This window comes from Opisthorchis viverrini (assembly GCF_000715545.1).
Source record: "Opisthorchis viverrini unplaced genomic scaffold opera_v5_293, whole genome shotgun sequence".
In the NCBI taxonomy this organism is placed as follows: Eukaryota; Metazoa; Platyhelminthes; class Trematoda; order Opisthorchiida; family Opisthorchiidae; genus Opisthorchis; species Opisthorchis viverrini.
This window is the reverse complement of record NW_008751951.1, coordinates 269,702-286,185: the sequence shown is the minus strand read 5'-3', so window position 1 is coordinate 286,185 and position 16,484 is coordinate 269,702. Positions and strand designations below refer to the sequence as shown.

The following is a 16,484-nucleotide window of genomic DNA, read 5'->3' as shown; positions in this document are numbered from 1 at the left end:
TTGTGAACAGCCCGGCGGCATGTGGTGCTGGGCACGATCCACGAGAGTGTGGGCTGAGCGATCCGGCTACACGCTCTGGCGATCACGCTGTATGGGAGGACTGAAAGTTTCTCTCATATGCAAGAGCGCCTTCGAATGAAAGTGAGGGACAGGAACGGCGTGATTACAGGCAATTGAACAGGAAACCTCATTCTCATGACATTTTAAGAAACTCTGGACATCATTTCACTACTTTATATAAATGAACCAACATAGTCGAAGAGTTCGATCACTTCCCAACCATCCGTTCATTAGAAGCGGAGCGGTACTTTGGACTTGCTTGGACGGTTTATGTTACTGCCCTAGTTACTAAACACCTTGAGGACGAGGGAGCACAGCGACGTGCATCTTATTGGATTTCTCGTTGATTAGCAACTGTGTTTTGCTTGTAGATGTTTTCAATCGTGGGCGGTTATTTGGTGCGCTCAGCGGTACCGCATTGGATGCGTAAGATATTCAATGCAATTGAGTTGAACTTGGTTGTTATTTACGTCTAAATCAAAACTCGAAACGACAGTCCGTTCTTCTCAATTCAGGCGGCCGATAAACGTCTTGATACCTAAACCACATTTGGTCAGAACAACGAAATGTTGTAAGAAGTTGTAAGAAGACGACTAAGGCATAGGAGGAATGTAATTCTGTTCGTCTCCATTTGATTTCTGGACGGAAAACTAGCTTCAACGGGACCCTCTGCAAATAGGGGGACATAGTATTTACGAAACAAAGCCAGAAACGAAATCCACTGTTGACAGCTTGCTTAGAAAATGTTTGTTTTCTCAACTCAGTTGTGGACCATCTACGTAAGCTATTGGCAAACGTTTATGGCTGTTTCTGTCGCATGCATCTTCCCCATGGTTCATATGACAAAACTCTGGGACAGCAGTTGTCGCATGCTCTTCCCCATGGTTCATATGACAAAACTCTGGGACAGCAGTCCAGACTCTGATGGTCGGTTGATGTAAATATGGGGCAGATCCGTCTTCACCGAAGTACGCTTACGGTCATGAGAATGTTGCGATGTTGTCTCACATTCTTACAATCAACCTACTTAATCCTACCAAAGCAAATTTCGTCAACGATCAACTGGGAAGAACTGTGGAGAATATGCCAACGCTGTACCCGAATGATGCATGCTGATCACTGCTCGTTTATTTGTAGTGATTGTACCGTTGACGTTCAATTAAAATGATACGCACTGTATCATGTATGAGAATTATTTTTACTCGCATCCATGTCTGGCTTAAGTTTTAACCTGTATCGGTGAAAGGTCACTTCTTCAACTAAGGTGTAGTGACTGTAGGAACCCTGTTTGCTTGTTGAGATCTTGAGGATCCAAGCTCTGGTGAAAGTGTGCTGAATGGGATTTCCTCCTGTGAGTGAAGCCAAACTACACTGGAAAGCCGAGAAACCCTTTTCAACTGTTTCATCCTTCACCACTGCACATCTCATAGAAACTCATGGAAGTCGTCACCTCCCGGCTTGTAGTTCAGACTATTGGCATCCGCCGACGAGTGGCTGATAGTCAATGTGATTAACAGGCCATAAAACTGGATATAGTATTACTCATCCTTCAATCACGTGGTGACGTAGTGACTGGCTTCTTAAACCGAATTCTGAGATGAGGTTTCACTCATCATGTGAAACTATTCTTCCTCCGTGCTACTTACAGAGTTGGCAGTGCGAAAAGATTCGGCACGTTTCAATCCTGTCAATGAAACCAATGTATACTGAAAAGCTTTCTATCTTTCCATAGTCAGCTGGCAACTTCCAAAGTGCATACCACACCTGTTAGCAAGATATCGTAATAAAACGATCGTTTGTTTACGCCTTGGGTGCTCCTACGTGTCCAGACTGTTGCTGCGAGATTCGCCTTTATCAAAATTGTTAAAAATACTCCAAGGTTCATAAACCACACTTATTCTAAACAAAGAATGATGTCACAGAAATCGGCCCACGGACGTTTGGTACTTTGAATTCACGTCACTTGCGGGAGTTAAATGTTTATTTTAAACATTCTGATGAATTTGGTTCTGGATGTCAGCCTCATGAAGCGCTAACCTAACGAGTATTTAAAGCCTCCCCGGTCTTCTTATAGAGTGCAGTGCGAGAAAAGTCAAGTAAAAATGAAGTAAGATGCCGCACTTTATTCCAAACTTTAAATCCAGACCTGTCTGTAATTTGAACCCATTAAAAACGGTTGATTTGAGAAACATTTGCAGCAAAACAACGCAGCAGATAGTGACGTGTTTAATAATGGTCCACTTGGTTCGTGGACTAAATTTTAGTCCTGATTGGTCCTTAATCTTCCGTCACGAGTAGCTCCACTAAGGTAATCCATGCAGGCTGTTCGTTAACCGTACAAAGCACAAAGCGGTTGTGATAACAAAGCCATTCGGTACTATGAAGTGTCCCAATGAAGTGTCATCACCGTGAAAAGTACAAACAGTCTTTGCACTCCTGATTCATCCTTAGTGGACAAATAGTAGACACTTGGTGGGCAACTACTTCCTCCTGACTGAACTGCTTTTGGTTGGCTGGCTGGCACAGTACTGTTGTCAGACATACCGATTTAACAGAAATACAATATTTTCTGGTATGACATTGCCACGCAACTTCGACTCGCACCAACACCACCGGGTCGGGATAGTACTTATTTTGAACAATTCTCTATCTCCTCTCTTATGTACGTGTATGCAGAAACGTGATTTGTTACGAACGTTCTCTATCGATCCCGCAACACTGGTACGCTATCTTCTCAAAATTGAAGCAAACTATCATCCGGATGTGCCTTATCACAACGCATTGCATGCCGCGGACGTGACCCAGACATCACATTTCCTCCTGCAAGCAGAGCCCTTGGAAGTGAGTATCCGGGTTTGTGTGAACAGACTGCTTACTTCTAGTGAGCACTGTTTTTCTACTAGCACTCAGTTCGAACCCCATTTAAATGGCGATCTGTATAGCCATTCACACAGATCAATAAAGCCTGACGAATAACAAAGTACTCCAGAAAAATAATTGACGGAAGTCAGGGGAAGAGTCTGTGCTCATATGCAAACGGAAAATAAGCTTGGCCCACGAACGATGAGAGATAAGCGTTTTCGATAAATGAGGACTGTGAGGACAAAATATCTCCGTGGTTCCCAAAGCACATAGTTAAAACGCAGAGTGATCCAAAGGGCCTAAGTCTCGGATGTGAAAACCACCTTGTTGATATCATTCACAATGTCTTATCCTACCGTACTCAGTAACTTTGGTGCACCTTTCTGCAGGGTGTTTTTACGCAAAGGTTTCTACAGTATACACGTTATGTTCTAAATTCCGAGGTTAAAGCACTGTACATCAGCCGTGTATATATCATTTTCCAAGATCCGACCTTGCTTGTTGTTAGCTGGTGTCTGTATCATCCTGTGCGTAATTCAATAGTGAGATGTTTTGCTTTTATCCGGATTAAAAAACTCATGGCACCACTTTTCAAATCCTATGGAAATGTTTTTCTACCAATCCAGATGTGAAAAATAGCTGTTCCATCGGTATGACGCAGTGAATGAGGAATGAAGCCCATTAGACTGGATGGAATCACCTGAACTCTGGTTGGATGTACATGTGTCTTACAAGCAGATCTACTGAATTCACTGTGTGCACTGAGTAAATGAACATGGATCTCGTGGACTCACCCCTGCCTAAGGCATCAACACTTGATAATGGTTTTAGTAAATTGGCTCCTTCATGCCATTCACAAAGGAACAGACGCCGATATGCCCTCTTTACTCAGTTTAATCCAAAAGCGTCGGCCCTTCCTCTTGCATTGTGATTAATTCCCTATAATTTAAGATTATCTACTCCGCGATAGTTCTGCCTCAATAATGCTTCAGATTCAATCGTCAGACAAGTGTGCAGTGTATCGAAATACCAGTACCAGGGTTCGTTAACTGACTGTTGGCCAGGTGGCGCTTGATTCGTTCGCCGAGAGTGACAACTGGATTGGGAAACATCAGTGAAAGCACATTTATGATGTCCCCTCGATCGGTGGAACTAACTCGTCAGGCTGGGTAAACAAATTGATATTTATCTGATCAATAAACCGTTGTGCGGACAACTCTTTCTTTGGGATATCTACACCAAGATCTGTGAAAATGAAATCGAAGAGAATATGCTGTGTGGAACATTTAGTTTCGTTAGATTACGAGGGAATGACACAAGACGACCATAAAGTGGTTTATCATTGGACTGTACGGCCACAGCTGATGACCTCCGTTAGAGATGGAATAAACAGAATCTGACATAACCAGAAGAAAAGCCAAACTGACAGCTACCGTCACAATCATCATCATCATCATCATCATCATCATCATCATCATCATCATCATCATCATCATCATCATCATCAGCTGTAAGAACCGCGTACTTGTCGTACAGTGGTTGTAACTTCCACAGTTTCGTTCACCAATGATTCGGGGGAGGAGGGTAGGTAGCTACGCATTGTAGGCCGAGCTGATATATTAGTGCGTACGTACAGCACCGTAGGTGGACTTTTAAGTGGGAGGGTTGGAAAAGGAGCTATGCATTGAAGGTAACAGCTTGGATGCACGAGCGCCACTGAGGGTGCGACTGGGCCTTGTCTGATAATGTCTCTAGCTATTGACGTGGCGCGTCTCGAGGTCCCCACTCAGGAAGACTGCTGGTAATGGCTCCTATACTTTGCTGTCAAGACACAGTGATGTCGCTTGATTAGCCTGAGGGATAAAAACACGTTTGCGGTCCGAGATTGGATCCAAAACATCACGCTTCCTGTTGGTCTGATTATTGATAAGACCAGGCAAGACAACTGATATGGACAAACCGTTGTTTCGTTTGAAGCGTGCGGTTTGGGTTTGAAACCCCAGAGATTCCGCATGGCATTGTTGTGTCGAAAGCCCTGTTTGAATTAGTTGAGCATAGTCAAGGAAGAATGTGAATTCCGCTAGAGCTTACACTGAATTGGTGTCGGGAGTCGAATTTTGCCCACTATCTATTCAATTCAAATTTAGGCAGATCTCATACAAACAAACAAGCGAAATATCCATGGGCCCCCAAATTTGACTAAATGACACACATTTTTTCTTGAAAACCTAAGGAGAAGAGTGACAGCAACCTTTGCGACCCGCCGCGCGTTTAGAGGCCCTAGATCGATGGTACATTCGTGGTCATGCAGCGTGAGCTTTCTAGTGATTCCTCACCTCCCCACGGATTGGGTGTGTAGTAGTTGTTCGACTGACTGAAATGCTGCTTGTGGACAAAGCCCAGTAGGCAACTGAGAGTTCACATAGCCGAACACGACAGACGCTCGAATTCCGCCTTGAAATAACTCTTACTAGCGAAAAATGGAAAGAGATTCATCCATTTTCATAAAGGAAACTACTCACAAGGTTGCTGAAAACTCTTCGACAGTGCACGACCGGTTTCGCCCTTCTTGGGGCTCATCGGTAGGCGCAGTCCCCGAGTTTCCGTCAACTGAATGCTTCAAACAAAACGACGGTTTGTCCATGTCAGTTGTCTGATGTAGTCTAATCAATACTCAAATCAACCGGACGCGTGATGTTTTGACTTCAATCTCAGACCGCAAACGTGGGCGTATCCCTTAGACCAATCAGATAACGTCCTTGTGGCAGTAGCTGTCAGTCTGGTTTGCTTTTTCCGGTTATGTGCGATTCTGTTTATTCCAACCCTGAAAGAGGTCGTCCACCGTGACAGTAACTTCCAGTAAGAAACCTCGGCATATTGATTTCATTGTGTTTCATCACGATCCAACCAGGTGATTCATGTGGGTTGCTTTAAATCTCATGATGTTTTCGAAGATTGTTTCAATATTCGTCACTGATTGTGTCAAACGACGAGTGACAGATATCATCGTACGCAGGAATGTCGATTTCCGCACCGATTAGTTACCTCGTTTGAGTCTTCATTATGAATTCAAAGTCAGAAGAGATCGTACAGCTGGTTGATTCTCGTGGGGAATCATCAGTGGAATCCATGACACCCCACACGATGTTTTCAAACCGTACCTCGATGCTGCAGTTCGATGAAAATTCCCAACTCACAACCCCCCCCCCCTTAACCCATGCATAGTATGACTGCAATCGTTGTACTACACAGTTTTGCGGAATTCCTGAATTCCGAAGGTCTGCACTTAATCCACGTAATCAGATTGCTTTCCATAAGTCTCTCGCAACACTGATCAGACGGCAGCGCCTACGCCTTATCACTTCAAAGCCCTATAAGGATAACCGACTTGTAATATGTGTCTTCAATGTATGAGGTGCCCCTGCATTTAAGAAAGCCGATTAGCTCGTGTTGCAAAGAACAGCTGATTGGGTGCAGATTTAACTACGACCCAAAATAATTAAAAAACAGGGGCGATTTCAGGTCATATTGGCTATTCCGGAACCAAGCCTCATGTGCTGTGTGCATAAATGAAAGTGTAAGTGAAACTGAAAGTGCATAAATGTAAGTAGAACATAAGGTTGACGGAAACCCGGGGACTGCGCCTACCTGATGAGCCCCAAGAAGGGCGAAACCGGTCGTGGGCTGTCGATGGCTTTTCAGCAACCTTATGAGTAGTACATTACGAATGTAAATACTCTTTTGTCAATATCGGCCTTACCGAAGGATGAGGTAATTTGATTCGGGACAGAATTAGTACAGTCACGTGGTCTTTAGTCGCGCGGAAAAGTAATTACATTGAGTCTCCGTGGGTGACTCTCGACATCCTGCTGTTTCTCAAGGCCAGCACATTTTGTTGAGTTTGATAAGACTCGAATGATCCGAAGAACAGCAATAAATGTGACTCGGACGATTAGACGACGTCAAATCCCTAGAGTAGAAAGTACCATGTCAGAATCTGTTTCGGTTTTTGCAGGAACACCCACACGTTTCCCCCATTTCGGTATAGCTGTCATTTTCAGTTGAACACTCAAGCGTCTTACAGAATTCAGCTCTTCAGTAAGGCAATGGAACTTATGCATTTTCCTAGCCAGTGGCTGTCCGTTTGCCACTTAAATGGTTATTTAACTAATCTATGCTTCCTTCCACGTTCCTCTCTTCATAGGACGTTTTCAGTGATTTGGAAATACTGGCTGTGATTTTCGCGTCTATTGTACATGATGTTGATCATCCTGGACTAACCAATCAATTCCTGATTAACTCTGGTGAGTCGCGTTACTAGGTTGTTCTACGTTTTGATTGTGCTATATCCTCTCTGGTTAGGCGAAACTGTCCATGTAGCCAACGTTATCCGAGTTTGTGTGTGCTATCCAAAAAAGTGGCCTAGGTGGTATGTGCCGCGGCGAGTTCGTTCTGCTTCAAAATTACCCGTGTCCCTCAAGTGGTTTGACCTTGGGCGAGATGGCCCAAGTGGTTAGAGCGCGAATTTACTAAGCGGAAGGTCCGTGGTTCGAACCCGACATCTGCCTCTCGACTTCCACTGTCTAGGCTTGGGCAACCTGGCAGTATCCCAACCTTCGTGCAACATTCGGGTGGCATGGCCGTTAGGCACCTAAAGGGTGCTACAGCTGAACGACTGGGAGACTGGCATCAGTGCTGTCTAACTAGCTAACTATCACAATCCCACCATAATTTATGACCACATGAGGTGTAACAGGTCGGCATGAGGCTAACTCTTGCGGCTTATCATTGTGAAATACTGCAACCCGCTTACAAGTGGTTTCATAAATGAAATTTCGAATACATTCTGGGGACCTGTACTCATCATGTCCACACATGAAGTAACTTGTGGAATTCGCGAAACACTCAGTTGCAAATTGCACTGGATTTAAATGGGCACTCAACCACTCCTCAAACCAAGCTCACGCGTGTGTTCAACTGAATGTGCTGCACAAAGACCGCTTTGTGTGTTCAACTGAACGTGCTGCACAAAGACCGCCTCATGTTTCAGTCAGTACAGTATCCGAGATACGGTAGTGAATTTCTGGGAGGAATACCTCTCACATGGTTGGTCAAAGCCCCCCGACAGCTACCCTATGCGACTAATCAGGTGGGTGAAGCCTCCGAGTTTCTTTCTGTTTGAGTTGGCACATTTGAAAACTTGGTATCGGGTGCTGTCATACGACTGATTTTGTGGGAGAAAGAGGTGACCGGTCGTTTGCCAGCCGACTGTCAAAAAACCGCGCACGCACCAATCATGTACGACGATGTACGGGTTGACCGGTTAGACAACACACCCAAGTACGGGCTGATCGATAGGAGAGGGCGGACTTACCGAAAACAAATTAACCGAGGTGTTGCATGTCTCACTTCAGTAGCTTGTAGAATTTGAAAAACTCTTTTGGATCCTTGTGTGATTTGCCTGACTTTTTTTACATTGTTTGACGAATGCAATTGTCCTCTGGAAAGAAAGCTCTATAGTTTGAAAATCTTAGAACGTCCGAGTAAGCACACTTTCTGAGTGTAACAGAAAGAGGAAAAACTGTTATACTTTGTTTCCAATCGTACGATTGAAGATGGGGTTTCTTCACAGCCTGAGTGCATATGGCCCCCTTCAAGTGTCGTGATACATAGTTTACTACCATGTAGTAAGCTGAGAGGCCTCGCTTGCTGGAGTGGAGAACATTTCAGAGCTACCCAGATAGCAATTAACTAACGTATGTATGATAAATGATTAAGTAGGAAGCGGGTTTCTCAGGGAGCATTTGCTTGTCTTAGCAGTCTTATAGAATTTGCCTTGCCGTAGGAGTTTTGCTCTGATATAGACTCTACCCTTAGCGAACTGCAATGGCCCTTCCGATAGGCACTATATTTGACCCGTTTTTACCCTTCCTAACCTCATTCGTTCTCAGCCAGTGTTTATCGTTTGACACGTCTCCAGAGTAGTTATAGTCAGGGCTGAGGACTACTTCAACAGCTAAAGATTGGAGTTGTTACAGCCTCCCTGAAGTCAACCAGGTCTGACGTTTCTTGGCATCGTGTGTTATGCAAACTTTTCACCACGTGTCATTGCTGGGGAGATTGATCACCGGGTAACTTTAAGTGTAATGTGTTCCGTTTGGAAAAGGGGCTTCAAAGAAAGCGTGTGATCCAGTAATTTGATTATGCTTTTCTTAAAATGCAGTGCTAGTTTCGTGCGCTTTGCATCCGAATAAACTGGAATTTACTTGTTTGTTCCATAGCAGTTGAAAGGTATTAACGGATTTATCGCTATGGCCACCAATGTGCTCACTGCATATGTCCAAAAACATCAACCATATCTTGTACAGATAAACAAGACCATTCACGTCGTCTGGTGGAACATACTACTCATAATGTTGCTGAATACTTTAACTGCTTACCATTGACTGCGGCCCTCTTGGGGCCTATCATTTAGGTTCAGCCCCCAATATCCTGTCGGCCTTGTGTCTAACATGACGCCTTTCACAAAATGCGCTCTTTTTGCACACTAATTTGGTTTTAACAAAAGGCCAAACTGAATTCCAGCTGAATCTCTTTTTCCTTGATATGCTGCACCAAGGCCACCTCAAGTTTCAGTTGGTGCAATATTTAAGATATTACAGTACATTGTTTAGGTGGAACGCACCACTCATGCATTTGGTGAAAACTTTTCGATAGCCCACCAACGATATATGCTATCTTGGGGCTCAGTAGGTAGGCCTGGTCTCCGAATTTCCATCGGTCTTCTGGATCACTCGACATCTTTAACACTGTTGAAAGATTTGATTTCAATTACCATCGATTCACCTAGTTCGAAGCATAGGAATATTATATTCTACTTCTGTCTTTACTAATCGGAACACAATATTTACTGGTGCATTACGACAATCAGTCAATTGCTTTTTTACATCGCGATTGATTGGACCGGAAAAACCAGCTGGCTAGTCAGACTAACACGTACAGCAAATTCGACAAAATCATTAGCGTAGACAGAACCTTTCGCATGGTTCACGTTGCCATGAGGATTGGTCGACACCAATGCCACAAACCCGTAAATTTGAAGTTTTTCCTCACGTCTCTTTTTCCGTCCGTCACGTGATGATGCGCGGTACAGTAGATAAAGATCATTGTTCCAAAACTAAACTGTTCCGGTATTGTTTTTGGGTATGGAGAAACGGAGTGCACCTACTGCTAGCATGTAACTGGTTGTCATATCCACTGGGTTTTTAGGTGTCTGGTAGCCGTGGGTTCCCCACAACCCAACAACTGTGCAGTTGTGCGTGTTTCTGATTTTACAGTCGTAAAGAAGTGTTGGGGACATCTTAAGTGTCGCACTGTGTGAAAGGTGGATATGGTGCGTGCAGTAATATCCATAGAGGAGCAACGTGTTCCCTGTTCTGCATTGGTCCTCTTTAAACCGTTACCCAGGCTGTATAGCGAATATGCCTTCTGATACAACTTCATTATCGTTATTTCACCTCTGCCCACGGGGCAACGATTCAGAAAAAAATGGAGAGACTTTCATCTGCGGAACCCAGTGACCTCACTTCACGTTTCCAACTGGCGAACTGCCAATAACTGCACTTATTTGCATTTCTTACCATCACTGTACTTTTTATTTTGCCAGGTTATTTCTTGTTTGCCCTATACTGTCATTTTGTGCGCAAATATTGCCTGAAAACTCGTTTCCTCCGAATTATAAGTCTCTAACGTTAACATGACCACTAGAAGTATGTCCTGGTAAATAGCTTTCTTAGTTGAACAAACTAACATCTTCGAAGCCGTACTCTTTGGGAACACCTTATCCTTCTCAAGAGTAGGAACAAACAAGACCATTCGATCTTTTTCTTTATTCCGTTCGCTTCTTATGGAAGGTGCACTGTGTGGGAGAACTAAGGTTGGTGATTTTGAGTTATCCGTAGACTAAGTGCACCGGATTTTCGACCAAGTAGCGGAAAATGGCCTGTGTCAGCATCACCGCCTTTACAGTCTAAATATATGCCAAGAAAACAAGCGATTGCTAGGCAGCTGTTTGAAGCTTGGCTGTTCTACTGACACTCCAGGAAGGCGTGAAAAGTTGGTTTAGGCCTTATTTGTGTCCCAATTTTCCAGGTCATGATCTGGCACTACAGTACAACGATTCCTCTGTTTTGGAAAATCATCATCTCTACGTCGCTTTCAAACTGCTCAATCAACCGGATTGTGACATATTCTCCTCCCTCGGTGTGAAGAAACGTCAGACGCTGCGCAGGATGGTCATCGAACTTGTGAGTGTCCCTCATGCTCTTTAAATATGTATTGTGCATTCATGTTTGCAAATGTTAAGCAAACAATCGTCGAGACCTATAGAGCAAAACATCTTGTCACTAAACACTAGTTGTCCATAGGATTAGGAAGTGAACCATTAAGCGACTGTCATTCATCGATCGATGAGGTGAAGTTAAATTTCATTATCCCCAAATAGCCGTCGTAAGTTGTCAACACAGGCCCACGCCAAACGTATGTAGGAGCAGTCCGTTGGAAAAATTGGGCAGAAAAAAACAGTGTAGACACTCACAATGGTACCCAAAAGCAACATTTCTCTGAAAGCTAGTTACCCTCTGGTAAACTTCACTCAGACCTAGTTTAGGGAGTAAAGTTGAAGTCGTCACAGGCCCGTTAGAGCTAGTTTTCTTCATCAAGAAAAAATTTATCGAGTCGGTTCACATATGTACACATCAGTTACACTGGAACTGGATCATTGCTTTAAATCTGCCAAAGATGTTCAAGATACTCTGCAACCGGCCAGAAGCCCGGAGAGTGTTGTTGATGAGTTGGGTGGATTTAAAGCTGCTGGTATTTGGTTGTGGTGCATCTGTGTGGCGAGCACAGACTGTTCGTCTGGAGCACTGACTCTAGCAACAGCGAGAACTGTTTGGCCGCATTGTGCCACCAACGATGCGGCGCTGGAAACTGATAGGCGATTCTGCCATCAGTCGCCAAGATCAGTCACTGGCTATCAGTTTTTGTGGAATACTCGCGCGGAATCCATCCATGTACAGCGTTTTTGTCATTGAGAAACCCATGAATTTCAAAATTAAATGTGTGTCAGAACCATCTTCTTCGAGGATCTCAACCGGGTTTCGAGATCACCCAATTCCGGAGCTTCTATCTACAGAACAGACTCAGCTTCATAGAAAGTGGATAATGAAACCATAAATCTCGCATCTTCATCCGTCCGTTATGCTCCTTGGCTGGAACGATCGTTCAACTCAGGGTCAGCTACTGGGTCACCATATGATGCATTTTGCAGACAATGATTAAAGTGCAGGGGTGGATACTTTCGTCTATTCGGATCATAGCTTGGTAGAGCCATAGCAACGTGCTCACATCGATTGTCAGATATTCCTGATTCAACTCACAGTATCCCTGATAATGCGCTGATTTTGTCCAACAAGAGCGAAATTCTAGTTCTGGAAAAGACTGCATAAACAAGACCTGTATGAATACGAAACTCGCAGACTACCTACGACCAATAAAAAATTCCCACGAACCTCAAGCTTCCGTGACCCTACGTGACTGGGAGGCTTCGAGAATCTGGTCCGTCAGTTGACACAAATGGGTAGGTCAATGGATCAAGGTTCAACTGCTGGCTGCGATCGCACAAACTACCCACGGGCGGATCAACTATGCGAGGGTTGTATCTGCAGCAAAATAAATATAGTGATTGATCAGAAAAGACAACCCACAACATCAGTCGTTTGCTGAATTGAGCTTCTCCTCGCGGTGCTGAATATACAAGTGTTTTCTCACTTTTGGTAGATTTTTCTAGCTTATTCACTTTTCAGATGTCCCTTCTAACATGTAACTACCTTCACATCAATTCGGAAATCCCTTGTTCAAGCAGACTGACCGATCTAGTTTCAGTTGTTCCGTCATCGGTAGCGGGAAAGATTTCGGTGTTATTGCACAGAGACTGTGCGCTGAGAAGCGGTATGTTTGTGGTTATGCATGCACTGCTGGCGATGCTTGCTTTTAGCCCCTGATGGTTTAGGAGTAGGTGGCTCATTGACCTGTACCACTTTCGAGAGGATGTCCTCCGATGGCGACTTACTGCTTGGCATCTGGAGGAACTCTGTTCCTAATTCTTTCGGATTCGACATTGTGTGGTTCGCGGGCGCCCTGTGGGTGGAGGTTCCACTCTTTCAGTCTATAGGTATGATTTCCATTTACAATTCTCTCTACATGGTCTGACGCACTTATTTCACGCACCAAATTCTTCGTTACTTCGGCCAGTTCCTAATCGCACGACGAAGCCACGTCCTTTCTATAGTGGGCTGGAGTTGACCATGGATTTTGTCCCAACTAGTTGGTATTTTCTTGCGTACTGATCTTGCTCACATCACACCGCATATTTTAGGTCTTGGCTACCGACATGTCTAAACACATGAGTCTTTTGGCGGACCTGCGCACCATGGTTGAGGCTAAGAAGGTATCCGGATCAGGCGTTCTCAATCTGGACAACTATTCTGACCGAATTCAAGTAAGTAAAGTTTGCTTACTCACTTCGAACTTTCCAACCATCAGCCTTGAGCAACACATATTTTCAATCTGTAACTCGATAATCCCATCAAAATGATGACACCACCTCTTTCCGCAATATTACCACTTTGCTGTCGAGTGTCTTTAGGTTGAGCAGCCTGTGAACTTGAAGCTGAGACCGAATACCCATCTATACGCCTGTGTAATTAAACAGGATTATGCAGCAGGTTTCAGGTGTCCCATAACTGTTGCTGAATCATCGTCTGAATTGTTGCATAAACCAATCACATCGCTTGGAATGAGAAACTGTTAAACCTTTAAGGTTCATGCATCATGCATTCCCATATCTGACGTCCGGACTTCGAATTTCGGGTCATTATTTACATAGTTAACCCTTCACCTCTAGCGTAACTGCCACTATCTAATCTAGGTGCCTTGGTTCCATACAACGCATGTGTCAGCGCTTCTGTTGATCAAACAGATGGGGTATCAGCTTAGATTACCATGCTGAGACCTTATTGATTTGAATGGGTAAAGCCGTGTGTGTGTGCCTCAGTGGTATGTGCAGTCAACAACCGGGCTACTAATGTGAGTTTACAACGTTACTTGAGTAAGGATGCATAGCGTAAGTAACCAACTGCCACCCACACAATTCGAAACCATCATCGACAAATATGGCCTTCCTGTTGCATCCGGCTCACGTTCACTTGAGCACACAAGGCCGTCGTTGGCAGATTTTGTTCTGACGGATTAATTGCATTTTCCTACGGAAATAAGGCTCCACTGTTAAGGATTATGGTAGCTCAAGAGGATTTGTTGCTTTGACAGGATGACGGACACTGAAACATATCCGCACTGCTTCAAAGCTCAGAAGTGGCGTCTGAATGCGCAGTCTTTGAATTTTAGTTCTAAAACTACATGCACAGGTCTTTTTTATGCCCCAGATTTATACTATACCTAGTATAGCTTCGCAGAAAATCAGCCATCTGGTGGATGAGCACATTAGTAAACAAGGAAGCAACTTGCAAAACCCAACACAATATTGTCCAACCTGTCTTTTGATTCGCCATAATCGGTAAAATAATGCGCGATAAACTTTGTCATTCCGGATTCGAAGGTCCCAATGAATGTGTTCGCCCAACTAACACATTTTAAGCAAACACTACGCTTGAAAACTTTGAATTCACTGCGACTGATTGGAATCATGGTTCCAATGGGCTTCACGTATTGGTATCCCGCCTTTGTGACAAAATCATGCAGCTTTGTTACACCAGTGTGGATTGCGGGGGAGGAGAGTGGAAGAAAGGAAATCATTCTGCAACCGTGCCGAGTAGAGAGACCGGCCAAATTTGCATTAGACTCTTTCTAAGGTTAGGATTTCAGGACCTCCATCAGGTTGCCTGAAAGTGTTTACTTCATTTCCGGAACAAAGCCAGGGCAAAGTTTAAATGCATCTTCAGTTCATTAAATATTATTGCTTAATGAGTGCACCTTTTCTTTCCTAGATTGTAACAGGCTACCTGCCCATCGTTCTGAATAGTGGGATTGCTTTAAGTAGTTAGAGAAAGTATTACTACAAATCCTAATCAGTTAGGCCTACTCACATCGGTTTCCAGTCATTTTTACCGCAACCAACTGCTCAAAAGCACCAAGGATGAAATTAGCGAAATACACTAATTTGCAAGAAAATTTAGTTTCGCGGGAGACCCACCCGGAAACCAGCTGAATCCCTCGGTTTTCATGTTTCCAGGCAACTGGGCTGTCGAGGAGTTTTCAGCAACCTTATGAGTAGTGCCTTATCAAGGATGAACTTTATCACTTGATCAGCGAAGTGCACACACAATTGAGTATGTACTTCTGCAACCGGATCATCAACGTCCTGCAGTCAGTTCAGTCCAAAACGGGTAATGTCAGCAGCTGGAAGTATTTTATTCAGAAGGGGTTAATGACTGAAATAATGAGACAGAAAACGATGCCACCCACAGCCACAATTTAAGGGAGAAAACAGGACTACGAAATGCCATTGAAGCGCAACAAGAATAGTGTTTACTGGCTTTGACGGATCATGTTGAAAACCTCGATTGTTCGCCTTGAAAACAATGAGTCATCTGCTTTTCCCTGGCAGTCAAGTACTCCGATCTTCTGACACAAATGTGCCCACTATCGCACGTCCATTTGACCTTTTTAATTAAGTAACGCGTTCATTACTTGTTTTGTTGAACGATTCCGTCGAAACCAAAATGGTGTACAAAAGTTCACCCATTCTGAAGGAACGAAACAATGCATTCTTGAGGCAATGAATGTTTTTCTTCTTCAGATCCTTACTTGTTTTAACGATTCCGTCGAAACCAAAATGGTGTACAAAAGTTCACCCATTCTGAAGGAACGAAACAATGCATTCTTGCGGCAATGAATGTTTTTCTTCTTCAGATCCTGCAAAATATGATCCACTGTGCCGATCTGAGCAATCCGGCTAAACCGCTCCGACTCAATCGCAAATGGACAAGCCGGTTGATGGAAGAATTCTTCCGTCAGGGAGACAAGGAACGGTCCCTGAATCTGGAAATCAGTCCAATGTGCGATCGAGAATCTGTGGCGGTCGAAAAGTCTCAGGTCAGTATGCTCACCCACCAATTTCTTGTCGCACCACCAAAATGAACTTTAGATCACGCTGACGCTATAAACCACGAAATTGTGGAAATCCGCAGGGAGGACTTGAAAAGCCCTTAAGGGCTGTTTTACACAGGGTTAGGCTTGCTAGGATGGGATATGTGTAGATTCCAGTGAAGGCCACTTTCGAAAGTGCCGGAACCTTCCGATTAAGTGATCATGATACTAATGACTGTTTCCAACAGTTAGTGTAACATCACAGCTTGCAGGTTGTGAGTAACACTTTTTTGACAAAGAAAATTAAGCGGAGAAGTTATCGGTCTTTCCATCCATAAGTACCAACAATCTAGACGTGAAACGGAAATAACTCTCAGGCTTTTAGAGGATAGCCA

At 44.0% G+C, this 16,484-nt stretch overlaps 1 protein-coding gene across 1 annotated transcript in view; it reads left to right on the top strand.

Annotated features, from left to right (window-relative positions):
- T265_14927 (hypothetical protein) overlaps positions 1–16,484 on the top strand; it is a gene marked incomplete at both ends in the record, with an annotated part of 35,028 nt that overhangs the window by 17,243 nt on the left and 1,301 nt on the right. The window contains 5 exons of the mRNA XM_009175805.1: positions 2,737–2,901; positions 7,127–7,226; positions 11,074–11,228; positions 13,361–13,483; positions 15,913–16,095. Coding sequence (XP_009174069.1) covers positions 2,737–2,901; positions 7,127–7,226; positions 11,074–11,228; positions 13,361–13,483; positions 15,913–16,095 — 726 coding nt within the window. The remainder of the gene's footprint in view (positions 1–2,736; positions 2,902–7,126; positions 7,227–11,073; positions 11,229–13,360; positions 13,484–15,912; positions 16,096–16,484) is intronic.